Below are 27564 nucleotides of genomic sequence, written 5' to 3'. Positions count from 1 at the left end.
CAGCTTCCCGACCACATGGCCGATCTAATAGCCCTGATGACGGAGAAAAGTAAACCGGCGGAAAATGTAAACAACGTGACAAAGCTCGCTTGCATAATAGCTGGGTTAATCTGTAACTTATTAACTTCTGGGTCGTGCCTACGGTCGAAAATGGGCGGTAATGAAGTTGCAATTCGGTCAGAAAACTTCCTCAACACCTTCTTACACATATAGAGCATACGAAGCTATGGCAGGATGATAACTTCTAAACGTGTATACTAGACAATGTTGAAATGTACATTTCTAGTGCTCCTAATCAATGAACAAATCAATGCAAGTCTTTGCTGACAAATGTTAAAAACTATGCCTTAAAAACGTTCTTAAGGTTAAAAAAGTGACGAAACAGACATTATCAATATCACAGTCATTTACGAATATGTTGCCTTAACAACACATAAGGTTATACTAAGGTTATTTCATCATGTGCTGGAAGGCAGCAAGGGGTGTATCAGTGTAGTAAAGCCGCTTGTTTGTCTTTAAAAAAATTCGATATGGTAACTTGCTCTCATCCCGAACGTTTCTTCGCTATATCTGAAAGACACAGAGTGTAGTTTTCATCTACCGCATTTTGAGATTATGTCTAATCTGGTCTGTTCAAAATAGTACAGTCTTTCATAACCCCCTTTAGAGCCTCTGTGTGTCCTTCACGACCTGACAGAATAGCACCACCCATGGTAAATAAATCAATCGACGAGAACAGAACACATGACGGGGCAAGGGCGCGGTAAAAAAAAAGTGCGCCACAGTCCTAAGGAGCCTCACCCTGCTGGTAAGGACAGCTATTTTGTCTTATAGAATTCTTGTAGAGGCTACATGGCTAACCTTTACTGACCTAGACCTTAGGAATGTTTCAGTTAGAATGTAGCAATGTCTGAATAGAAGTTTAACACGTTGCATACGCCACAGTCCGTTTCTATGTCAATGTTTTGGTCCTCACCACAGTACTTTCTCAGCTTTCTACCGAAGACACCAGAAAAAGCGGCCGCTCTTCCTCTCTCTATATAGCTATGATAACTAAATTTGACTATAGTTCACAAGATTAGCACACTGGTAAAACGTTATGTGTTCAAAGTCCAAGAGTGGCTGGTATTCTGGCGTCGTTAGTACAAACACAGACTGGCAACCAAATAATCCTACTGGTAACCATATTTTGGAGTAAATCTTTGCACAAGAATCTACTGTGCCAGGCGCTATATGGTACAAAAGCAACAAGACTTTTCATGTAGAGCTAGTCATCAAATGTAGACAAAATTGATTTCGGGCTCAGTTTGGGTACTGTTTATAACGCTTTCTGTGCAAGAATTGAACATATCTTATGTGTAATAAGGTGAAGTTAGCTTGTCATTTATCCATAAACAATCTGCCCTTCCTCCTTCCACACTGTTCATGGTTACATAATACTTTATGAAGAAAATGAAAGAAGGCGTAATATGATGACATACATGTAGGCCCATGTTCTACATTGTAAAACCCTTTGTTGCTGCTATCCATGTTTATCTAAACACTTAAACAGTTGCAGGTGCAGTCGGTTCTTACATAACGTTATATGTACACACGTTTTATTACATGATCATAATTCAAAGCCATCTCAATACCTGTAATTAAGCACCTGCATGTAGATAGCCATGCCGGCATGCCATGAATCGTTGAGCTGGAGCTATGTGCAGGATATGAGCGTTGATAATAACTGAGTATCAAGTGTGAAACAAACGTCGTACAAACATGTGAACGCCCACCGGATGTGTTCAACAAGTGGGTTAGTTCCCAGGTCTTTGTAGCTAAACGTTTGCAGTTTGAAGTGATAAACGTGCGCATGTTGCATCAGCCAATTCTACCGTTAGTTTACCCGAGAAATCCTGTTTTCAAGCGGTGTACAAGGAAGGATGTTAGATTGTCCAAGGCTAAACCTGTCTAGATATTACAGACGCCAGTAATACTGGTTGTTTGTAATGGGATGTCCCTAGCCCTGTAGCTCAACTGGTAGCAGCCTCACAGTTGAGCTCCTTCGAACCTGGGAAGGGCATCTTGGTTGTGACTGCAGCCGTTTTTCGGAATTGAAGGAACGTAAAATGGGGGCCCCGTGTTCGGGGAGGTGCCTCGAGCACGTTAAAGGGGAATGGCTAGTAACCCCTCGCTGTAAAACCATATCCTGCTGCTGAAGCAACAAGGAAACTTGCTGCCGTATGTTCCACTAGGCACTGCAAGGGTCTAATCTGAACGAACGTTGTCGTATAAACGACCAGGTTTCGGCATACTACTGACAGGCGTGCAGTTCACATCGATGGAAGTCTGGGTTAACACTTTACCAAGTTACTCTTCAAGACACTTTTGACACAATATAATGACAACAGATAAGGAATTGAAGTATGGTTGCACATAAAGAAGTCAGCTGGACCTTACCCGGAATATAAGGTAATGGCAACACTGGCTTGGTATTGTGAGACATTGGCTGGAAGTTACATGTGCAGGTCTATAGAGCTCCAGTTTATACTACATTTAATTTATATCGGTTTCTTAGACTACAAGTAGGCACCACAATTGGTTCTCTACTGCCCGTGCGTTTGTTGGTTATTTACCTGCCAGGTTAGCATGACCTGAAACTGTCAATACAGATATATCAGGTAGCTGTTTACTCCTTAAAGGACCAGGGAATCACAAAGAGCGTCTTGTGTATGTGATTACATCGTAACTTTGTTAGGTACAGTAATCATTGAGAATCCAGGTTAATTTGTAAGGGTCGGTCAGCGAACTCGTAAGAACTATCCGCATAGTACGACCACGGGCTCGCAAGATTTCTTAATCTAAAAAGCACATTTTATGAAAATGCTGACTAATGTTCTGGGAAACATCATGATTGTCTACATGGTCATTGTGTCCCCAAACGGCAAATATCCATGGCAACCTTCAAACATATCAACTTATTTTCGTACCCGTATTGGTCGTTTGTGAGATTTTGCTTCACTGTTATGTAAACTGCCCTGCATTTCTTTTACACAGTGTACTTTTCTAAATGTGTCACAGTAGCTCAACTGGTAGCAGCCCCACTGTTGAGCTCCTGGCTCCAATCAGTTTGCAACTGGAAAACCCCAGTTCAACCCTGGGTTGGGGATAACTCGGTTGGGGGCTGCACCCGTCTTTCGGAAGGGACGTAAAATTGCGGTCCAATCTTGCGCACCTTGCGAGGGGCTATCATGGTCTTTCTGTAAAAATATACCCTGTTACGGAAACAGAAAGGAAACCTACTGCTGCATGTACCAAGAGGCACTGCAAGGGTCTGAACGAACTCTCATGTATTCTAAACTCAATACAGTTTTCGACTTGTGGTTCATTCAACCTTTGATATAAATATTTGTCATTATCTAAGGGATTAGACTAGATGGATTCCACGTAACCTGGAAGTCATCCCAGTTCGCTCCTCTGATCCAATAAGAAAACATAACATTACTGAGTTTGATTTGTTAAAATTCATATTCGGTCGTCGCAGATTACTAATAGGTAACTTTACTGACCATCTCCCAACCACAGATGACCTTGTTCACGTATAACTCCCAACCATGGTCTGGAGGAGGTCGGGAGGCCATGGTCGGCTATGAGTGACAGGGGCTTAAAAGCAGAAACACTGCAACAAATAAAAGCATTCTAACAGTACGGATATCAATACTTACTCTACGTCGCCACATGACTTCTTTAAAACTTACAGTAAACATGACGTGACCAATCGATTGAGCTCGACAAGCGTAGAACATGCTTTTATGCCTACCCACATTGGGATTAGGAACCGATTCACAGCGTTTGCAGACTTGACAGGACTGTTATAGTTCCTGATCATCCTGTTAAGAGCCATCAACGATGTTTCCGTATAGGGGCCATCAGTCAAATGTTGTTTATCATTTGTAGAAATGGGTCGCTTGGCTCGCTTGCTATGTAAATGGCGCTGTGTTTATGTATTCGTTTTGGTTCAAGGGAGTAACAGTGGCAGTGTGAGAGCAGAAGTGGACTGTAGGCCAACAGGGCGTATCCCCTTACTCATCTGCTGGGATTGCAATTACCTCAATCTGTAAACGTATTTTTACCAGTTTTGTGTTCAGATGATAAGTACGAAAAACTCATTAACATTTTAGAGTAACTTAGTTAACGTTATATCATTCTTCACGAACGACGCCATTTCCCTGACTAACTGGAAAAAATACTTCCAAATTTTCTACAAATATAAAGTAACATATTCTTGAACTGTTAATGGTCAAAACAATAAGAAGTTATACAGTAGGAATGTTGCGTGCAATAGCCACGAATAGGACTTTTGTGATGAGAGTATTGTTGTTCTACTGCTCTACTGACTCGTGTATGCAAAAGGTGAAAGTAAACAAGAGTAAGCAAACATCTGACATCCATTCTGTGATTCTGAAAACGCTTCTGTTGATTTTGAAAGGGATTATCTGAAAATTAGCTGAAAGTGTGTATATCAATGCTATATATATATATCAGCAGATACGTCAAGAGAAACAACAGTTTACATTTGTCGTACTTTATTCTCAGACAGTCTACCACATCGCTTGAACCGTAAAGCCTCGACAAGATGTCCGGAGAAGACATGGAGATGAAACACAGGGTGTCTGACCAACAGAACGGCTCCATAACGGCCAAGGAGCCCCCCGGGGTGGAGACCATGCAACTCAAGAAGCGAGTCGGACTCTTCAGCGGGGTGGCGTTGATCGTCGGGACGATGATCGGTTCGGGAATCTTCGTGTCGCCGAAGGGCGTGTTACGAGAGGTCGGAGGCGTCGGCCCCAGTCTGCTGGTCTGGACCGGCTGTGGCGTAATTTCAATGATGGGTAAGGTTTTTTTCTTATATCTTTCTCATATCTTCTCTTTTATCTACCCAACCAAAGTCAAGTACCCATTTTTACAATTGGGTGGAGTGAGGAGTATAACGTGTCTCAACATCAGTGGCATGTCAGAGGATTCGAACCCAGGACCTCTTGGCTCTGGGTCAAACACCCTACCGTCGCGCCAACACGACGACACCAGGTGTCTAAAAACTTTGGCGGCAACAAGATTTGACAATATTCTGCGTGCATGCGAAGAAAACAGCGCCCACGGCTAAGGTGGACGCAACTATGGCTATCTTTTCAAGCTAGGCGGTCTTAGTGATAAACTGGGTTCGTTGACCCTTTACTCTGAAAAGTAATTTTCTATTTGTTTACTTCCTAATTCTATCACGGTCTTTAAAGGTAACTAGGGCTATCTTAGACCACCTGCCAAGCGGTGTTGAAAACTAATTTCCCGCCAAAACCGAGCCTTCTTTCAGCCTTCCTTTGTGCCATGCCACACTGCCAGTGAACGGACTTAATTGCCTACCGCCTAAGGTAAACATGCAAGAACTGCACAGGAATGAAGTGGAATATAATGAAACGGCACCTGGCTCTCAACTCAGGCATTTACAACGTAGAAAAACAAATCACTCGACAGTGGGCATATACAGCACTGTACACGTCACACAGGACCGATGGGTGTTGGAGAACGTTTGTCTCATCGGGTTCTGTCGATCATACATGTCTCACGTGTAGTTTATGATCAACTTTGCTGCCCCATTGTCCCACCGTAATTTGTTATCAGTGTTTACATACACCTGGCGTGGCCACGGTTCTCGGCCGGTTATCGTTATGTTGTAGCAAACGGCTGTCTGAGACAAGGGTGGAGTATTGATTGATTAAACTGATGAAACTGCAAATCGCAGCACATATGGTCGTATCTGCATATCATTCGACAAATAGTGACATATTGATATTTCAGTCTATCTTTCAAAACACATGTACATATATATGTTAGGGCTAACCCTTTGTAATAGCCTTTGGCTAGTTGGGTAGCCCTGGCTGTACTTTTTACAGCCGAATAAATCAAATCAAATCATATGTATCTGTTGTCGACATACCAAATGTTGAAACAGCATGTTGAAACTTAAGATTATGGGTGCTAACAAGTTCAAGATTGAAAGACGAAAAAGATAGTTGATGCTATCTGACACGTTCTGACCGTTTATCCAGTTGCTTGAGTAACTTTGTGTTGTGTGTAACGTTAGCACTTTAGATTCATTTCTTAGGTAAGTTCATTCAGTGACTGTTTCTTGTTGACTCCCAACAGGAGCCCTTACGTACGCTGAGTTGGGTACCATGATCACAGAGTCCGGTGGAGAGTACGCCTACTTGTTCAAAGCCTTCGGTCCCATTCCGGCCTTCCTGTTCCAGTGGACGAACGTCATCCTGCTCAAACCGTCCTCTCTGTCCGCCATTGCTCTCAGCTTCGCCATCTATGTCGGGCAGCCATTCTACCCGGCATGCGTTGTTCCCGACGCTGTGGTCAAGTTTCTGGCTGCCGTCTGTATCGGTAAGTTTTGGGGCAATGATTTCACACAATTCAAAGCGGCTGAACTAGTTTATAGTTTATTATACTTGCATCGTTGGGTTGAACACTATTTCTGTCATTTCATAAAAATCGGTAGGATGCACAATGGTATGGTCGTAATAGACCTGCCATTAACGGCGCGGTCACATTTGTCGCACGATTTTGGTGTAGTGGACTTTTAAAGAAGGCGGTGACAGCCTTTTCGGTAACACGACATCCAAATCTTATACGACACATTTACGACTATAACAAGAATGCCCTCAGATTGCGATCGTACGACTATCGCACAACGGCCGTACGACGAAAGTGATCAGGTCCTTCAGCAACCTAGCTGTCATAGACATGTGGGTTCGCGAGCCTAGAGACTTTGTAGCACAATGACACTGTGCACTGGCGTCTCGACCCATGTCCCGTTAACACGATAATGACTCAACATATACAAACCTGTACTTTGAATGGCACCATAGGCAAGGTAACAGCCAACAAGGGCGGTTCCGTATGTTTGTCAAGTCGCCTGTACCGGGGCACAACGTGTGGCGGAGATCAGTATCAGCAACCCTTTGCAACAATCCGTTCTGCCATGGGTTAAGTTGTTTTTTGAAAACACTTCCTGTGATACGGACAGGCTAGCTGAAACTATTTGATCTTGACGGACACTTTTCAAAAGCTTGTTTTCGTGCTTCTTTTTAACTACTTGTTTGGTGTGTTTGAAAGGCAAAGCAAAGACCAAAGAGATGTGACTGGCGATAATGCCTAATTTATCTGAATTTGAAGTTGACAATGGTAGTTTCAAGGACGCCTATGGGATTGTACTCTGTTACTCTGCATACCAGTTATGTATTCGCATCTTGAAACACGTATAACTGTGTCGTAGCAAAGCTTCTACATTATTCACACTCGGCCCGTTCACAGTATCTCAGAACAAGTATACAACTTTGCACAACCACACACATGTTAACGCCAATGTATGAACTTTGTACACAGTTCTGGTGACAGCCCTGAACTGTATAAGTGTGAAGGTGGCCGCCCGTATCCAAGTCTTCTTCACCGCGATCAAGGTGCTAGCCCTGGGAGTCATCATTGGTGTCGGTATCTACTCTTTGGCCATAGGTAAGATGGATTGAAATGTCTTGAACACACGTCTTCTTCTTGAGAAGTAGGCATTCCTTCTACGTTCCTCTTCCCTTACAATCGTAAGATCACGGTTGATCAGGGGAGAGCTTCTATTGAAACTCCAGGTCAACACCAATATTTAGCATGATAACAGCACACAGTAGCCAGTTTAATGGTCATTCATTATAACATAAGAAGGGAGTATTTTTCGTTCTTCATGTTCTTTTCAATTGTACCAGGCAACACCCTGTGGCTCACCCCCGACAAGGCCTTCCAGACAGGGCACACCATCACCATCTCTGACGTCGGCCTGGCGTTCTACCAGGGTCTATGGGCTTACGATGGATGGTAGGAAAATTGTTTTTCTCTTCTTCTCTTTATGGTATTAGGATTTAAATCTGGACACCCATAAGGATTTGACAAGAGAAAAAAGTCATTCATACGCCATTTTGTCACATTAGACAAAGGCAACATCTACATTGTTGTATTCCACAGTAAGCCAACACAACAATAGAGGTTGCACTAATGAACGCACCACTTTCTATCTCAACATGTAGTTCGTGCACGAAATGTTCTATGTACACAAATGTACACATGCATACACTGAATATGTGGTTTATTCTATTTGTCAGGAATAACCTAAACTTTGTGACAGAGGAGATCGAGAATCCTGTCAGGTAATATATTGTTTTCCTACCTTTTGAGATCTTTGTATTCTTTTATTTAAAGTTGAAAGACTTGCAATAGACTCTTGATACTTTAAATCTTATAAATAGTTTCTAACCTCACTCTACAGAAACCTCCCCTTGGCCATCATGATCAGTATCCCGCTGGTCACCCTGCTGTACGTGCTGGCTAACGTGGCCTACTTCTCCGTCATGACTCCCTCTGAGCTGCTGGCGTCAGGAGCAGTCGCGGTGGTAAGAACTAACATATAATATACAATCGGCTCCGCTCCCGAGACGTCGCCAAGACACTTCTTAAATTAAGAATATTTCCCTGTCTTTAAAACTTTTTGGATAACAAAAGTTTGCTGATGTTAAATAATGTATTGTTGCAAATAACAAAGGTCTGATAAGCCATAATCATAACAAGTATACCTAGCTGATGCTTTACGCCGAAGGAGGGTTAAACCGGTTATTCTGATACAGATACAGAATTACGTTTCCACTTCCAAATCTTTCTTATTTACGAACCTTTTCTATACTGTATTATGTTACAGGATGAAGATCTCGTTTCATCATCTCGTGAGATCATACGTGAACCAAAAACCGTTACATTTTATATGTTTAGCTTCGTGTCGTATGTTGAACTCAAAATGTTTCGTGTTGCTCACGCTTGTCTGTAGTGTTACACGTTATTGTTTGCATGTTATTTCATGTGTAAAGTAACATTGATATGTCGTCGCCATATTCTCGCAACCGGCACAGGAAAAATAATAGGCACTGCGGGACAACCCTTCGTTCTATATCCGTGCTGTTCAGTAAGATGACAAAAAATAAATGCTTTGTGAAGGTTTTAAACGCTGTTTCCATCCACAAGGTAAAGCGCTTATACCAACAAGCTTTCGTTTTGAGGATCAGTCGTCAAGTTGAAATGACCCGAAGCCTATGTCACGTGACCTGAACGGAAGTGTGACATCAGCAACGGGTCAAAGGTGCCCGGCAGTCCGTAACAACCCCCGTCTCGGCTGAGGCACGCTGACGTCTCTTAGTACAGTGTTTCTCGTGTTTTAAGTAATCGGCGAAAAACATGGCTGATTGGAGAAAAGGTTGTCCTGCAGAGCTAATTTTTTCCCATCAAGTCTCCCGTCGCGTCCCATACCTGTTCATGTATCTCTACCCTTTCATCCTTCGCTACCCGTCTGTGGCTGTCCACCTCGCACAGCTTTGCATGCATGTCATTGCCTTTCCCCAATACTACCCAAGGAAATCACAATAATTCAATTCATCACTCGAATAACATCTGATGATTGTGAAATCCCGGGAAAATAGTAAAATTATTCGACTTTTAGTCATTCCTAGTCCGACGTTGCACTACAAATCTTGTTTCAATTGTATCAGCCTTTTTGAAAGCTCGCTGTGTTCCGTCAATGTTTTGTACGTACTGTGTCCTATTGGTGCCTCTCTATATGTAAAATGACTCACGAAAGACGTATGAATACATGGGGGCGGCAAGGGAGCTGTTGCCATGTTGAGACAGTTTCTCCAATCCTTTCATAACCCTACGTTGTTGACGGCAACAGAATCTTTACTTCTTTCAAAATTATTCTTGATCTGATTGTTCATTGCTCCCCGCCGCCTATGATTATGATTGCAATACACCATCCATCCATCCATCCATGATCCATCCTTTCCTCTCCACGTTCATCCAGAGCTTAGCCATATCATCACCACAGCATCGTCATCCTCACCATCCCCGCATAGCGACGACGCCACCTGAATGTCACGATGAATAACCATGACATTTCTCTCTCGTTTCTCCACCAGACGTTAGGAAACAGATGGCTGGGCGTCATGAAGTGGTTCATTCCATTCTCCGTCGCCTGCTCGACATTTGGCGCCTGTAACGGGACGGTATTCACCTCGGGAAGGTGAGAGATGGGTGTGTCAGCCACCAAAACCAACCCCCCTCCCCCATCCATCCCACAATTCTCTAGGCGCGTATACATACTAATCTGTTGCAACTGTTTGATCTTTCTCTCCCCTCCGATGATGTTCAGACGCTCGGTAACAGGTTCCTGGGCGTGATGTCGTGGGTTGTACCATTTGCCGTGGTCTGCTCAACCTTCGGGGCGTGTAACGGGTCTTGCTTTGCGGCATCCAGGCAAGTCATATCCGACCAGTTTCGCACATCACAACTAGGCGCTGTAACGTTAAAAGCTTTGAGCAAGAAAAGTACATTTTCTGCCTTTTTTTACACCACAGACGCTGGGAAACAGATACCTGGGCGTGATGGCATGGCTAATCCCGTTTTCAGTAGCCTGCTCTACCTTTGGCGCGTGTAACGGAGCGACGTTCACTGGGGCGAGGCGAGTAATCGGCCCGGACTAAGGAAACAGTTCTTGTCTACTCCGCTTCTAAAAGCTAGCCTCATCTGACATCCATTGTAGCTGTTGTCACATCGTGCCATTTCACCATAAACGCAGGCGCGTAACTTGAATAGGCCTGGACTTCACCATATTTTCATTTCTTACTTTCGGAAAGGTAACGAATGATACCAAGATTACCAACTTGCAGTGAACAAACAAGAATGTTCGAACTTGCGACGTCCTTATGTCTTATACAAATCGCGTTTGACCGAAATATGTCATTGAATATCTCCCTTGACGCATTCAAGATTGAATCCACAGTAAACTATTGATGAACATCCCACCAATGTTCTATGCGCAGCAAAGCAGTTTTCACCGGCGACAACTGAGTTAGAATTGGAGCTAGAGTGGCGATCAGCCTTCAAGCATAATAAAAGAAATCAGGCGCAAACATGATTCATCCATTTCAACTTCAATCATTCCCGTGCCATATCTTTTACTTTTGATACTCATTATCATTTTTCCTGCGGTACTTTTGCACTGCAGCACGGTAATCTGCTGCACAGTACACACACTTGCCCTAACCGCATAGTTCGCAAGATCATATCCTGCTTTATATATATGCGAAAAAAAGATTACTTCTGCTTCGCATCACTTATAGTCATATTACTAAGATTCAACAACTGATATTGTGTATTGGTAGTTGTAGCTGACAGTTTGAAGAGTTTAAACGATTTGCAGCCCCTCTCCTCACCTGTCACAACATCGTGATGACGTCACGACACTACCCATCATCCTTTGTGTTTGGTTCCTCCCAGGTTGTGCTACACGGCTGCGCGGAAGGGCCACATGGTGGAGATTCTGTCCATGATTCACGTCAAGCTGCTAACGCCTTCTCCGGCCCTCATCTTTAACGTACGTAATATTGCAAAATAAGACCTATGTACCACACCCACAAATCAAAACAAGTCCAGAACACGAGATATACAAACTGGAAGTTACGCTGCAGTACCAACGCTAGCCACCAGGGGACCCAAAATCTCATCATTTTCAGTTTTATCACAACCTACCAACACACCAAATTTACAACCAATCCGTCAATCCGTTCTTGAGTTATCGTGGTGACAGACAAACGCTGGCCAAAATGTAACCTTATTGGCAAAGGGAACAAGCTTCCTCCTTAATACTAGTAGTCTAGTCTATGTTATGTTGTAAATCAACATTACATAGAGGTAAGTATTAAAGTATTGAATACCATGGAAACCATAATGATTACTGCATATCTATATAAACAGACGTTTCTTGTCAGATAACTAGACAGAGGTCCAGTATCGATATCTGTTGGTCCCTCCCGTCTTCCTCCAGTCGCTCATCGCCCTCATCATGATCATCCCGAACGACTTTGACGCCATCATCAACTACTTCAGCTTCGCGGCCTGGATGTTCTACGGCGCGACCTGTATGGCACACATCGTCATGAGGTTCACTCAACCCGACGCAGAGAGACCAATCAGGGTAAGTCTCTCAGTCGATTACGAGAGAAAGGAGCTCTTTACTGAGAGGCCGCCAAATTTCATCCTGATTTTTCCACGCTTACAGACAAAACAAGAGTCCGAAGACCCAAAATCTCCATGAAATTTGTTTTTATATATGATGTGTTTTATTTGCCCTAGTTGTTTGTTTTTGCCGCTGGTTGTTTTATTTTATGTGCCAAAGGGTATCCACATACAGGTTTGGTAGTGTTCCCATTTGTGGTTTGACCACCAGCTGTTGGGACCTGTTGGGAATAGTTGACCTAGATAAAGAGACCAACAGATGGTGCGACCTCAAAGCCCACAATAGAGTAGATATTTCTCATTATTTATGCAAATTCAGTCCGAATTTGCATAATTACCACTTTAATTTGTACATCTCTGTCCAACCCACCTGCGTACCAAATATCATGAAAATCTGTCGCTCCTTTCTTCAGTTATTCTCCTTTGAATATTTTTACAAATACGCCATTGCAGTTCCAATGGCACATACCAGGGGGCCCAAAATCGACCTTGACGTTTCTCCTCCCAGCACCTACCCACAAACCAAATATCATTACAATCCATCTACACGTTCTATAGTTATGCTGATTTTACGCATCCGGTGACACATATACATACATACACACACGGTGACACAAACATACACACACGCCCACACACGCGCAAACACACTAACTTTGCATGATTTGCACTTCAGTGTGTACATCTCTGTCCAAGCTACCTGCGTACCAAATAACATGAAAATCTGTTGTTCCTTTCTTCAGTTATACCCCTTTAGAACATTTTTACAAATAGGCCATTGTAGTTCCAGGGACACTAACCAGGGGGCCCAAAATCGACCTTGATCATTCTCCTCCCAGCGCATACCCACATACCAAATATCATTACAATCCATCAACACGTTCTACAGTTATGCTGACTTTAAGCATCCAGCGACACACATGCAAACGATTTACCTCCTTACTAATGCAAATTCGGTCTCATTTGCATAGTTTGCACTTAAGTGTGTACATCTTGGTCTAACCTGTCTTTGTACCAAATAACATGACGATCTGTAGATCCTCTCTTCAGTTCTTCTACATTGAAGATTTTTACAAATACGCCATTGCAGTTCTAGTCACACATGCCAGGGGGCCCAAAATCGACCTTGACCTACCTCCACTTAACACCCACCCACATACCAAAAATCATCACAATCCATGTACAGGTTCTACAGTTATGGTGACTTTAAGCATCCGGTGACACATACATACACACAAACACCAAACGCAAGCAAAACAGTATATCCATGAAAAAGCCTTTTTTCATGGAGATAACAAAAAACACTCCCTCTTAGCATCATAGAACCCATACAGTTACAGAAAAAAATAGGATCTTTCGAATTCGTCTTCCATGTCTGGAGAAGTCAAACCCAAAATGTTTGAATCAAGAACTTTATTGCACAACAATTGTACACGATACAATGTATGGCAACAACTATTAAACAGAGAGTCAGCATTCAGACTAGATTAGTCACGTGTTATATTGTTCTCCATTGTTTGGTCGTCTTTTCTTTGCAACTTACAATTAGCCTTCTGGCAAGAATTTGCAATAAACTAATTCATTTATCTTAGGCTTTGCATATGGCTGAGTTATAAATTTTCCATAAAGTAGTCGTTTTCCTTGTTTGCAGACGCCTGTGATCTTCCCCGCGCTGGTCGTGGTCGCCTCCCTGTACCTGATCGTGGCGCCCATCATCAGCGAGCCCGACCTGTGGTACCTGTACGCCGCCATCTTCATCCTCGCCGGACTGCTCTTCTACTTCCCCTTCGTCTACTTCGGCTACAACCCTCCCTTCATGAGTAAGTCTCCGTTCAATTCTCCAGCCACTAGGTACCCATCTGAGTAATGAGGCTGTTGTATATCGTGCTCGAGGCACTTCCTCGAACCCGGGGCTCCCATTTTACGTCTCTTCCGAAAGCCCCGACTCAGGATACTCTTCCCGGATTCGAACCGGGGTCTCCCAGTTACCAACTAACTCATGTAACTAGAACCAGGAGGCTCAACTGTGAACCTGCTATATGAGATACATGGACATCACTCCCGCTCTATAATACATGCACCTCCTGTGCAGGTCATGTTGGGAAATTTGCAAGTGGATGATATACCTATATCTCACAACGCAACAGTATGATATGACATGTATCACATTGTTTCGAATTTAAGTGGAGAGAATGTTTCACTGTATGGGAAACGACCTCGAAACCAGTACAAGCAAACATGAACTTGTCAAGAAGAGACGCCATACTACATTGTTACAAACTGCATGACACCCATCTCTGACTCACAGAAAAGTTCTATGTAACTTGTAAAAACAAGCATACTAAACAGCACAACAAAAGCGCCAGTATGTCTTTGATTAACTTCTTTCACAGAACAGCCGTCATTTTAATCTGTGTTTATCTTGGCGAACAGATATATACATGTATGTAAACAGAGATAAACTTTTGACTGTTCTTTTTTTTCCGTACCCCCAGAGTACATCACCATGTTCCTGCAACTGCTGATGAACGTGTCTCCCCCCACCGAAGCACCGAAGGACGTATAACCCGTAACCAAGACAAACAGACTTATCATGGACTCATCACCCAACACGCTTGTGTCGTCGACTATTGTTTGAAGAGTTTATAATTAACGTCTCGTTAAACTGTAGAGTAAATATCCAACACTGTACATAATGTAATCTAAACTGGGTGCAACCATCGTATGCAGGGCGGGGGTGTATAAAACACTAACATGACAGTATGACCAAGAGAAAGCCTGATGTCCATTTTCTGAAAGGGTTTACTTTTCAATATATTCTACGTGACTATAATATAATCAAATTGTCACAAGAAACGGGTCACTACAATATATATATATATAGTTATACAAAGGTACATAGCACACATTAGCAGACTCTTGTAATGTTCGAAGATAAAGGCTAAAGGCCATACGCCTGTGCCTAGCACGTATACGTAGGGTAGCAAGCTTCTTTCCTGTTGTGGTAGATGTTTTATAGCCTCTACCAGGCTCCGCGGATCGCTGGGAAAATAGTCGAAATTGGCCAAATAGAGTGAATAGTAAGCCAAGGGTAGTCAGCTATACAGAGAATGTCAATAGCCAGAATGATTTTCAAGGTCTTCCTCCAATGTACAACACATAAGGCATAGTGTACCAACGGTGTGCTACTTTGCACTTGCCACAGTAATACATCTGGAGTAGTATATACTTCTGGTTTTGCAAGAGAACTGTTACCCTCAAAGTTCTACATATAATTCATATCCTTATACCTCAATTGGCTGTCATAAATGAGGCATTATTTACGGATGCTGAAAAGTGCACAAAAACGTATAATATCCGGTGTAGACTGTGACCGAGGGTAATGACATGACTAGAGGAATACCGTTCGAACCAAAGAAGTACATCTTATTGTTATAATATTTAGTTACCATTCTGAAAAGTATGGCCAAATGATATATCTACATATGAATAATTAAATGTTCTAAGTGTCAAAGCTTTGGCTGTTCTTTAATATCATCGAAACGTAAAGCATCTATGCAGCTTGGAAAACTTCAATTTAGTCCTGTTCTTTCTTAGGTGGAAAGAGACACCGTGCGGTTTCTTCAAAACTGTATGTGTAGTAATGTGTAGTAATGTGTAATCTGCCAGATCCCAGGAGTGGTGTGTGCGTGTGTGTGTGCGTGTGTGTGTGTCTGGTTGTCTGGTGTGTGTGTCTGGTTGTCTGGTGTGTGTGTCTGTGTGTGTGTGTGTGTGTGTATGGGTGCGGTGTGTGTCTGTGGGTGGTGTGTGTGCAAAGTCAACAGCAGTCATAGCTTTTAACCTGACCTCAAACCCAGGTGGACATTTGCATATTGTGTCACGTGGTTAGACGGCTGACTTTGATTGGGCAAGATCGTGATCGAGCTGTCACACTTTGATCAGCCAAGGACAAAGGTTGGTCACACATAACAGGATCACCACGTAGCCTTCTGTGTTACACACATGACTTACAAGAAAGGCAAAGACAGAAATACATTTTAAACGTTAATTTTTGGCAGAATGTTACCCAAACGCCCGATAGTCAGGTACGTTAGTGTGAAGAAGCACACCCAAAGACGACTCAGGTGAGACGACGTAACAGTTAAGTGTTTGTCAACAACATGTGATCTGTCTGTCACATGCGGAAGTAGAATGGGGGGTTCCCGCCGCGCCGGGAGTTCCCTAAGGAAACTGTACAACGCCAGTATAACACATCTCACATACCCTTACACGGTTCTCGCCTGTCTCTTGTGGTGTAAATCCCTGGGCTGGCGTCTGCAGAAAGTGCAACAATCCCCGGACATTTTTGCAAAGGGACCGAAGACAGCGAAGCTATGGAAGACAGAGAAGGTACGTGTACAGCAACACGTTATTTCCTAACAAGGTCGAGACTCTGACCTGAAACGTTTATGGTGCATTTTATGAGAACATGTCTTAAAAAATCTATGTCTGTTGTATCATATGATGTCAGGATGTGGTGTAAAGTTGGATAAGTAGTTGCTTTCACTTGATTGTCCTTTTGATTTTAGGCACAACATATGAGGTGCCTTCGTATCCCATGATAGTATACTGTGCATTGCAACCCTCCCCAGTATTAGAGTGTGTAACCATCGGTATGTCGAACTGTGGTATCTGCATATCTGTATATGATATCATTTGCATTAACTTCAATTGGGGATGTTTTGTACCCAAACAAAAGTTGAAAAACTTGTTAGTTTTCATAACTACTCTGACTTTTTGAGAGCGGCTATCCGGGTCACTTCTGCTTTTGTAGTACACTTCCTCAACAGGTTGTTTTCCGTGTGTTTAAAAGCCGGAAGACAGTCGTATTAATGAGGACTTCTGCTTTATTGGATGCATGAAATATTTATACAAGTACTGAACTTCTCTTTGTTGTACTTGAATTTGTCTTTTAAGTACATTGTAGATTGAATACATGTGCAGTCTGTTTTGTTATTGTTGATTCGTGACAGGGACTCCCTGAGAATTTAGATTTGGTAGTCTAGTTAAGAAAACTGTAACATTCGAAATGTCCCTGAGGAAAGTTCCTAGTGTGTATAGCTCATGAACTTATTCATAGAATTATAAATATCCCAAGCAGTAACGGTAAGTCTTTAAGTTGTATCGTTCGGCTTAAACCGCGTCAAATAACTGGTGGTTAAGTTAGGTTAAAGCGTCGTGCATAGCTTAGTGATAGGTTAGGAAGGAGTCTGATGGGTTGGGGTGCGAGGTTTCGAGGGGAAAACGTATGCAATAAAAGTGAGAAATTGCAAAACGTCAAACTTTGAGCTCAAAATAACCCACCGCACATTCATATAAACTCCTGCGCGCACACACGTGCATATCTCAAGCATACTTCCTGGACTTTTGAAATGAGCATCTCGAACAATGAGACAGCAAAATTTTGTTTATGTTTTTGGTCCGTCCGTCACCAAAGAACGCCTATGGGAAGTTTAAGGTGGGTCAATGAAAGTTACGGGATTGCGCAACGGCGTGGGATTCTCCCAGGATCATATGTCAAAACCAAACAAGTGACTCAGGTGCAAGTGACTCGAGCTCATAGTTATCACACGTGGGAGGGGGGCTCCGTTTGTTCTCAAGGGTGGGGATAGCTGCCATTTTTCTATACACAAAGGAGAGGTTGCTTACAGCTCATTATGTGTGGGCGGGGAAAGTCTTGTTGATATCAAAGATGTTACCGACGGAGTTGATTTTTTTAGAAAAAATAACCTCGCTGCCCTTTTTTTTGCAATTAACGTTATGACTGAAACCTTTTGCAACTAACAGACCGTGACTAATTCCATTCCATGATAGCTTAAACAACTAGGATTAGCTTAAGATTTATACATGGTCGGATGACAGAAATCCTCTACATAATATAACAAATTATGCGGCATTCAAACATATCATTAATAGGCAGTACATGATAAAATACGATAAAAACCAAACTTGATTAAATTCATTGTTGTTGCACTCGTATATGGCAGTGGACTGTTGGCGTAACGCTTTGTACGTGCTGGTATGTGGTCGAACTTACTTTCTTTGTCTTGTTGCCCTCGAGCCTCCCTGTTACTTCGCCTATTTTGTGTAGAACCAATGAGGTTTAAATGATTTGAACCTCCTTGGTACACTGTATTTATTCGCGTGTTCCGGTATAAAGTAGCCGTGTAAGTCAGCGAGTGGGAATTGAGATGAATGTCAGTTTTGAGACTGTATGAGCTGGATTACGATGTCGGCCGGCGTAAATTTGCGCCTGGCTACAGTTACTACCAACTGTGTGTGCGTCGGCTGTAGTATGATGACCTCCACTGGGTGTACTATAAAAGTGGCTTTTAAAAGAGAGCGGGCAACTTAAGCTCATTTTCCCATATTTTGTAGATTGTACATTGAAGTCAAACATATTCGATTCTTGTAATTTCCTTGTGCACCCTGCTATAAATTTTAAGGAGTCGAACCTTCTCACTTTTGGGGCTCTTAACCATGTGAATCCCCATTGGCAAAATACTGTGTTCTGTTTCCTTTAAGAATGATGACTCACCTGCAGTTCTAAACATTAATGCTAGGCGGCCCAAGCAAACATATGTCTTCTCAAGCACAAGTGCTTGTTGAGAACACGAGATATTAAAACCGGACATTACGCTGCCTTACCATAACAAGCCGCCAAGGGCCCAAAATCTGATAGTTTCTAGGTCTATTAAGACCTATCCACATACTAAATATCAAGACAACCCATCTAGGCCTTCTCGAGGTATAACGTGTTGACACACAAACAGACACACACACACACACACGAATGCTACTGCTCAAAACATAACCTCCACTTTTTCACAGAGTAAACTTGAAGCTTTTCCCCCTAACCAGTGTGAAAGTGTATTAGAACTTGGCGTTATAATCAGCCAGTGGCAGTGCTATGATCTAAATGTTTATGTCAATGTTTGATAAAGAGAGATTCATAAATGTTATAACTATTTTCAGGTTCTACGCGTACATCTTAATTAACATAATTTTCTCCGTGTATTTTGTCCCAGGAAGCCGACGCCGTAGCTCCAGCAGGCTGAGCCTTTTTACTGGATCTTCGCTGAGTCTGACAGGTAAAGAAATCCCATTTCTTTGTTGTTTCAGCAACTTTAAATTTGTGAATGTTCGTCGACTTGCTGTAACGTTGGCATAGCCAGCATGATGTCATCTCTCTCGAATCGCTCTAATAATCGGAAAGGTCATTTCTGTGAATACCATAAATCGAGAAGCTGTGTCTGGATCTTTATGACATTTAGTAGTTGGGTAGGTAGGGGTCAGGAAAACGAAGACCAAGTTCGATAACTTGCCCCCTAGCGGTACTGCAGCAGAACTTCTGGTTCTGATATCTCGTGTTCTGAAAAGTGGTGGATTGCTCCTAGGACCGAAAATACTGTAGGTAGGCCCTCCAGTGGCTTTTTAAAACTGCATGGGCAGATTTTGTTTTTACTTCTCTGTGTTTCAGTTAAGTTCACTAGAGATGTATTCGTGGCCTGTGCCGACAAGGACGAGGCAGAGGTAAAGTCTCGCGTGATCCAGCCCCTCGAGAGTAGGGAGGTCACGTGCTGCTACGCACAACGAGACTTCATCCCCGGGCACAGCGAGTCTGAGAGTGTCGTAGAGGCCATGGAAACAAGCCGGAGGACCATCGTCGTGCTTTCCAAGAATTTCAAGCACTACAGACTGTCCCATACAGTTCTTAGTCTCAGTAACCAGTTGATCTCTCAAGGCCGCGTTATTCCAGTGAAGATTGATGAGGTGAATTTTGTTTTACATGATATATCAAAGCAGAAACAACGTTATAAAATAGCAATATGTTTTGTTCTCTGAGATGATCTAGATAAGTACATGTACATGTGTCTATTGTCTAAGGATGTTTGTATTATAAATGTTAAGGTTTTGTTTGTGTTCTCAAATATAAATCAGTCCCCAGTTCGAAACTTTATACTCCCATCGCGTATACATTTATACATATTGAATCAGCATTTGAGTTAACATGTGTGTTAACATATCATACCAATTTTCTAAAGAATGATATCAGCCGACAAGAGAGGTTCTAACGCGGACAGGAGATATAGAATCTTCCATGATGCCTTTTAGGATTGAAATGAGAGAAGTAGAAATAGTTGGTTCAACTAGGTACTGTTTCTACCTGCTAACTGAAGATATCTATATATTTCAGGATACGGACATGGATAGTCGCTTCAGAGATGTAGTTATCTCTGACATGACGGCGATCGACGAGACAACGTTCATCAGTAGGCTGGAAAAGGCCGTGACTTTGCCTTTGGAATCAGGTGACTCAAAACAGTCTTTACATATACTAAATACTTCGAAATAGACTTCCGGTAGTATCTTTTGGCACATATGTTAGTTGATTCTTGTACAGTTTTTGTTTGAGCCCAACTGAAATACTGTCAGTGTGCTGGTGCCGAATCTTTTTTTTAAATTGAAAATAAGAGAAAGACGAGGACAAAGTGACGCTGCACTCAACACTTGACAAAAAAAATATATAAATATTAACAAGTATGTAAATGTAAACAAGCAGAAAGACGGGAGCTAAAGTGTACCAGTATCCCCCACCTACGCAATTTCTATGTAAGATAGATGACTTCTATAGGCGCTGAATCTATGAACAACGTGCACAGCTGACTTTCTTCTTGAAGGAATTTGATATTCTTATCCAAAGTAAGACAGTGGTTCTTTGATGCCATGGAAACCTTGTTCTGTTACTGGATCATTTGGAAGGGAAATCTCTTTGTCCTAAATGCTTATTTGAGTTGTCTTTAAAACATAGGAAGTCTTATGGGCGCTGCAGCATCCATGGGAAGCCCTGTCGGCGCTGCTGCACCGTCAGATCCATACACACCGGAGAGCACGACACCGTCAGAAATAAGCAGCGACAGCAGCGCGGGCAACACTGAATTACCACAAGGTAAACCCCCATTTATTAACTGCCATGTTATGTGTCAATGTTGCATACGATACTTCTATGATATCACAATATTCCACAGTGAATACCTTCCCCATCTGGACGATAATGCCACCCTTTGGCCTTTTTCTAGAATGGGGTGGAGATGAGTTTCGCCATGATCACAGTGCCGTAATCGTGAACGCCGAAGATGAAGTCGCCCAGTTTAACGACCTAGATACCAACGATCCGTACTATAAGCACATGGAAGGACATCATCTGAAAGAGTTAACAAAGACGACAAGCCTCCACAAACTAGCCCACTTCAGCTGCTCAAAGAGTCAGGTAGTGGCGGACAAGGCACTCGAGAAACTCCAGGACCTTGTCAGCTCGCGCATGGGGCACTGCGATCCCGACACGTACCTGGACGAGCTTCAGAAAGCCGAGGTCATCCTCAGAGAGACGATCAACAGGAAGAGACAGACGGTCATCATCAAGCGTAGGATGCTCAGGCTGAAGACATACGCCTTGATAGTGTACCAACTGGGCATCCTCCTGGACAAGGGCGACATTGACCTGGAAAACAAGTTCTTCGCAGCCGTCAACGACTTCAGTAAGATGATCGACTCTAAAGCGTACATGAACAAAGGACTCGTTGCAAGTTACACAGTACAATTTGCACAAAGTGCTGCAAAATACACGCAGGATATCTCTAAACGCAAGGGAAGCAGTTTCACGTACGTGGAGAAGCTGGTGCATCTGGTGGAGTGCCAGACAGAAGGAAAATATAAGGAGCTACTGAAGTCTCTCTGTGACATAACGACTGACAAGAAGAAGCAGTTATCGACAGAGGTATTCCTGCACATCCTGAAGAAGAAAGTAAGCCATGTTGAGAAGAAACATTAGGAAATGTCTACCATTCCTTTATCTGGAAGAAGGCTAACTAATTATAGATCAGTATTGCTAGTGTTTGCTACCGTTGTAGTTAGAAATTATTGTTTCCACCTTGTATATGAATAGAATAGGCATCTTGTTGCATACTATTTCTGCTAACTTTTTACAATTATGTCTTTTGTTCGAAGGTTATGCGAGTGAAAGATGCCAGCACAATCTTCCTGGACGTGCTGCAGAAGGTACTTGACGCCATCCTGAAGAACAAGAACAAGAAGATGGAGAAAGTGTGCAGAAGCGGGCTGCTCCTGGTGGGAACCCAGATCTTGGTGTACATCGCCTCTTACCATGCAAACCCAGGTAGGATAATGGTAAAGGTATTATACATAGGTCATCAACCAAATCATGAACACGTCTTGTATTATGGTACAGGAAACCAACCGAGGGGCATCATTAAATTGATAGAATGTGTCTTCTATGAATATACTACCAATTCTGGTAAAATGGTGAAATCTTTGGTAAGTTTTTATACCACATAAAATGCATAGCACTCATTCCCAATCATTTCTACAGCGTTTTAAAAGTTATTCATTCGTTTATTTTTAATTTGTCCTCTTCCAAACAGTATTACATGCACCACATTCAGTTTCAATAATGGCGAATATGTCCCTCAGGCATCCGTGTGCAGGCTGTCAAAGGAAGCTACACAAACGACATGGCCGGCCTGTGTCAGCTATGGGAGTACGAAGACAAGAAATGGAAGGACGAAGTGGCATCAGAAGTGTCTGACCTCTGCACTCCTCTGTGCTTTAGGTCGGAAGATGAGGCTGTCGTGCGGGCGGTTGCCGACCGTTTTCTCACTGTCAAAACATCTTCCAGTCGTGAGCAAAGCATAGAAGAAATCCCGTACCAGAACGACCCCCAGCTCGACCAGACCAAAATGTTGCCATGATGCTGAAAAACATCAAGCATCGTCTGTATGCAGAAGGTCAGATTTTTACCGTCCCTGCAGAGTCTCAGACCTCGAGTGGATCCGCCCTCTCCATCTACGGCCGGATGTCGGAAACGGACGTCTTGATTAAGGTTACAAGGCACAGCACGCGGGAAGACTTGGTGAGTAAAGAGTTGGCATCAGATGGCCTACGGAATGAGATCCGCATCCTGCGAAGAATGAATCATCCACACATGATCAGCGTCTTAGCAGCGCATGACGGTCCTTCACCGCCATACTACCTGATAACGCCACGGATGCAGGAAGAGACTCTCATAGATTACGTCATCGGCTTGCGGAAAGCTGTCCCCACCGATGTAATTGTCGCGTTGGTCGATGCCTGCAGACAGATATCTGAGGCCGTGATCTACCTTTCTACCAAAGCAAAGGTCGTACATCGCGACATCATGGCAGAGAACTGCCTGTGCCGTGCCCTCCCTAACGGCAGGATGCACTGTTGCCTGACGAACTTTGAACTGTCTCGAACCATGAAGAGGTGTGGAAGTGAGGCGAGGCAAGCGACTAAGTACGAGTGTCCGGGAAACCCGAAGGATCCCATAGCCTACCGCTGGTCAGCACCGGAGTCTCTGACGCAGGACATCTTCACAAGTGCCTCCGAGGTGTGGATGCTGGCCTGCCTCATTTATGAGGTCCTTACGCTTGGGGTACACCCGTTCCCCGAGTGTGAAGACCCCAGAAGAATGAAGGACTATGTGAGTAGAAAAAAACAATCAAGCTGTACTTTAAACTAACAAGATACTAGATAGCATTTGTGTTGTACCATTGATATGCCTTTCATGATGGACAAATTCCTGTAACTTGGTATTTTGACACAATGCAGCTAAATGGTGGCAATCGGACTGAACAGCCATCTTGCCTCTCCAAGCTGGATGAGAAAAACCGCATGTACCAGTTCCTCTGGATGTGTTGGAGCACTAAACCCGCAGACAGACCGTCTCCAGAGAACGTGCGGGAGTTCTTGGAGAAAACAGCAAGGAGACACTCCAAAGGTAAGAGTTATGAAACATGTACCCTCCAGTGAACATCTTTTAATGCCTTGTACCTCAGATGGATGCTTGATGATTTGTGAAGCTAAGTTGAAGCTCACAGCTTATGTTTTTGGCGCCGCCTCATTAATGTAGTTGTAGTTTGCAAGAATTCCAGGAATTGCGCAGGTAATTTTGGAATGTCCGCGCATGCGTAGTTAACATCTGTTTGTACCAGGAAGTATTTTGCCCGTGGCAGCATGTGAGCTTGTTGCTGTGCACAATATATTTCAAACATTACCACATTACCACAGCAATACAGAATGGCGTAGCTAAGTTTCTAACACAGCATTGTTCTTCCACCCATGTACAGGAGATTTCTCCCACGTGTTCGTGTCTCCTCCGACGCTAAGGGGGGAAAGCATCGTGCGCCGGGTGAAGATATTTACAGATTTCTTATCAGTTTTGCATAAGATTTACTTTCGTTTAACGGGAAGTTTTCCCATAAGTTTGAAAATTTGAATTGTTTAAATGTTTAGCACTGAACACTGAACACAAGACTTTTTCCCAAGGCAGCAAAACGATGTTCAAGTGCTCAAGAAATTTGTTAATACGAATGTAACTTATTGTAATCAAATCACATATCAGGTAGTTATATGATACAAATTCATACAATTCATAAAATTTCACAAGAAATGGAGTTTCAATCGTACTTTCAATGACTTCTATGTCTTTGTATCTAACAGTCCATCATCAGCCAAGCGAACGAGAAAAATTCATCATTCTGCAGCAAACAAATCACCGATGATGCACTCAGTATCAGCCAGCCACTGTACTATGACCCCGTGGCTCCCGACGTCCCTACGAGTGCTCCATGCCAACCACCACGACCGGGAAGTCCTTTGAGCGACACGGACAGCTACTGTGATACAGTCCAGCAGGTATTTGCAACAACATTACATTTTATAGGGAAGCATCAAATGTATCCATGTTCAACAAAATACGTAGAAAACAAGACCATAGCATGTCCAGGACAAAAGATACATTAGGGGGCACTAAAATTGACCAGTCGACCTCCGTCTTCCCACGCACCAGATATCACACACACACACGCACACGCACACACACACACACACACCAAAAATAAGACCTCTATTTTCCATGGAGGTAATGATGTTTATCCCGGCTTAGCTGTTTTGATAGCTTAACACTGTTTCACTATCTTTCCATTTGTTCCAGTCTCGCGTCCAAACAACTGACCAAGACGGTTCACCAGTCATTAACCAGCCAATGTACTACAGTCCTGTGGTCCCTGACTTCCCCGTGAGGACGCAGAGCCAACCTCCACGGCCGGGAAGTCCCGCTGGTGACGATTACGATGATACCATCCAACAGGTAATGTTTATTATCTTGCTGTATGACATTTCAGGCATGTAGCATATTGTTACTCTCGATGGTTGATATATTTCAAACGTCAACAAGACATGTTACACTTCCATATGTGTACAGCTTAACAGTATCATACAATTGTAATTGCTATGTTGCACCACGTGTTGTATAATCATACAGAAGTATCAAGTTGCTGGGGGCCCAAACCTACGTCCCTTTTTCCTTACATTAAAAGCTATCTGCCTCCAAACTATCAAGACCATAGCGTGTCCAGGACAAAAGATTTGAAAAAAGTTCTGCTTCGGTACCTAGGTCAAACACCAGGGGGCCCAAAGTCAAGCTTGACCTTCGGCTTCCCAAAAGCATAACTACCTACATAACAGCAACACTTACCCACATGCCGAATATCATTACTATCTATCCTGAGGTTCTTGAGTAATTGCTGACCAGAACTTCGCGGAACACACAGACACCCAAAACAATACCTCCATTTTTCATGGAGGTAATAATAGTACTCCTCGTGATAGTAACCATCTGTTTCTTCGTCATAGACATGCGGCTATCAGGAGCTACATGTAGAGACGTCACAATACCAAACACTTGGTACGCCTGCAGCTGGTGCACAGGCACCAGCAAGTCAAGCGTCACGTGCAGAGAGGTCAGCAACACATTCTCAACCAGGAATCACTGCATCAGCCGTGCACCTCCGTCAGGGGGCGCGTCCCAGGCCCTTTCAAGCCAGGGCGCCTTCAGCCGAAGAAATTCAACCGCGCATTCGGCTGCAAACTGAGCCAACACGGCCGAACCCAAGAGTCCCCGATCCAAGAGCGGTTCAGTCAGAGATATTCTATATCTAGTAAACAATACCTCCTACTATACTATTGTCATTCAAGTGTTTATTCACTTTAAGAACATCGGTATCTGTACTCCTGCAAACGCTGCTAGAAGAGGACTTGCGTATCGCTGTAAGCGTTACACGATCCCTTGGGTACGTAACATGTTATACAGAGCTTCATTTGGACAAAGCAGACGCAAACCTCCACTCGGATTTTGGAAGCTAGAACAGTAGGCTCTCAAAGAAGAACCATTAAATGATGATAACTGATTAGGGTAATGACAATATGGTGAATCTATGCAATCTGTATCTACATAAGAAATATTCCCGTAATTTAAGTATACCTGTAATACACAACGTGATGACAGGTACAACTGTATAATCAGAACAAATTCGGGTGTCGGTATATTTGTAATACCAACATGTTTGAGTCTGATATTTCGGACTATTGTGTATGATAATATTTATCTATATAAACGTTTGCGGTGAACAAATGTACTTATCGGGAATGACAACGGTTTGATTAATGTATACTCGTATTCATTACATATATGGGTGCTGGTGTGTTACAAATATGAAAGCTTATTGTGCGATATCTAATCAAATATTTTTCTAAATTTTTGGATAGCTTACAGCAAAGAGTTTTCATGTAGCATTCTATTTTAGATATACTTTTGTATATGTGTACTCAAGGCTCTTTTCATGTGTGTACTCAAGTGTTGATGTAGTATCTTCACATTGTATTTAGGTGTTCTGGTGTAAAAATGAATTACTTTAAACGTCTAACAGAAAAGTCCATGCATATGGCTTGCAGGAAGCAAATCCCAATGAACTATGTAACGTTATATATTGATCTACATGTATATGTGTATGTGTATACTCAGAATATATCAATGTGTGTGATACAGATATTAGATGGATCGTTAGCGCTAGTTCTAATAGTTTCGCTTGTGTATATTTTTGGATCAAAAATTGAAGAGCTGGATAGTAAGGTGCTTGAAATACCATGGTAGCCCGCCAGGGGGCTTTTTGTTGTCTTGTTTTATGATCTTTAAAGTCGTTTTGTATATCAATAAGATCATTGAAACGGCCAACGCATCATTCATTGTGTGGGATATCACTTCATTATAAAATTCACACATTTTCATACTCATAAACAAGAGCTAACCGCGTACCAAATATCATGACAATCCATCCAATGCGTGTTGAGTTATGATGTGCACTTACAACACCACAATCCTAAAACGCAAACAGACCACCCTCATTAAATCAGGACCCCTACGCTCCACTTTACATCGGGCGCGATGGGGACCGATGTAAAGTGGAGCGTAGGGGTGCTGATTTAATGAGGATGAAACAGACACGC

General features: G+C 42.9%; 1 protein-coding gene and 1 pseudogene across 3 annotated transcripts; both read left to right on the top strand.

The window, feature by feature from the left end:
- The first annotated feature begins 677 nt into the window (after positions 1-677).
- On the top strand, positions 678-15655 carry LOC136439045 (b(0,+)-type amino acid transporter 1-like). 3 transcript variants are annotated; one of them, XM_066434180.1, is made up of 12 exons: positions 678-808; positions 4576-4871; positions 6181-6423; positions 7426-7551; positions 7794-7902; positions 8187-8231; positions 8351-8474; positions 10482-10585; positions 11404-11500; positions 11951-12100; positions 13793-13961; positions 14637-15655. In XM_066434180.1, exons 2-12 carry the CDS (start codon positions 4616-4618, stop codon positions 14705-14707), a joined length of 1494 nt encoding a protein of 497 aa, XP_066290277.1. In that variant the 5' UTR covers positions 678-808; positions 4576-4615; the 3' UTR covers positions 14708-15655. The 3 variants fall into 3 exon arrangements, with proteins under 3 accessions (XP_066290277.1, XP_066290275.1, XP_066290274.1); XM_066434178.1 differs by lacking the exon at positions 10482-10585 and adding an exon at positions 10044-10147; XM_066434177.1 differs by lacking the exon at positions 10482-10585 and adding an exon at positions 10277-10380 and having other exon boundaries at positions 679-808.
- Positions 15656-16349: 694 nt separating this feature from the next.
- On the top strand, positions 16350-26697 carry LOC136439042 (uncharacterized; annotated as a pseudogene).
- The last annotated feature ends 867 nt before the right edge of the window (positions 26698-27564 follow it).

Source organism: Branchiostoma lanceolatum, chromosome 7 (assembly GCF_035083965.1).
Source record: "Branchiostoma lanceolatum isolate klBraLanc5 chromosome 7, klBraLanc5.hap2, whole genome shotgun sequence".
Taxonomy (NCBI): domain Eukaryota; kingdom Metazoa; phylum Chordata; class Leptocardii; order Amphioxiformes; family Branchiostomatidae; genus Branchiostoma; species Branchiostoma lanceolatum.
This window is presented reverse-complemented; position numbering and strand designations above follow the sequence as displayed.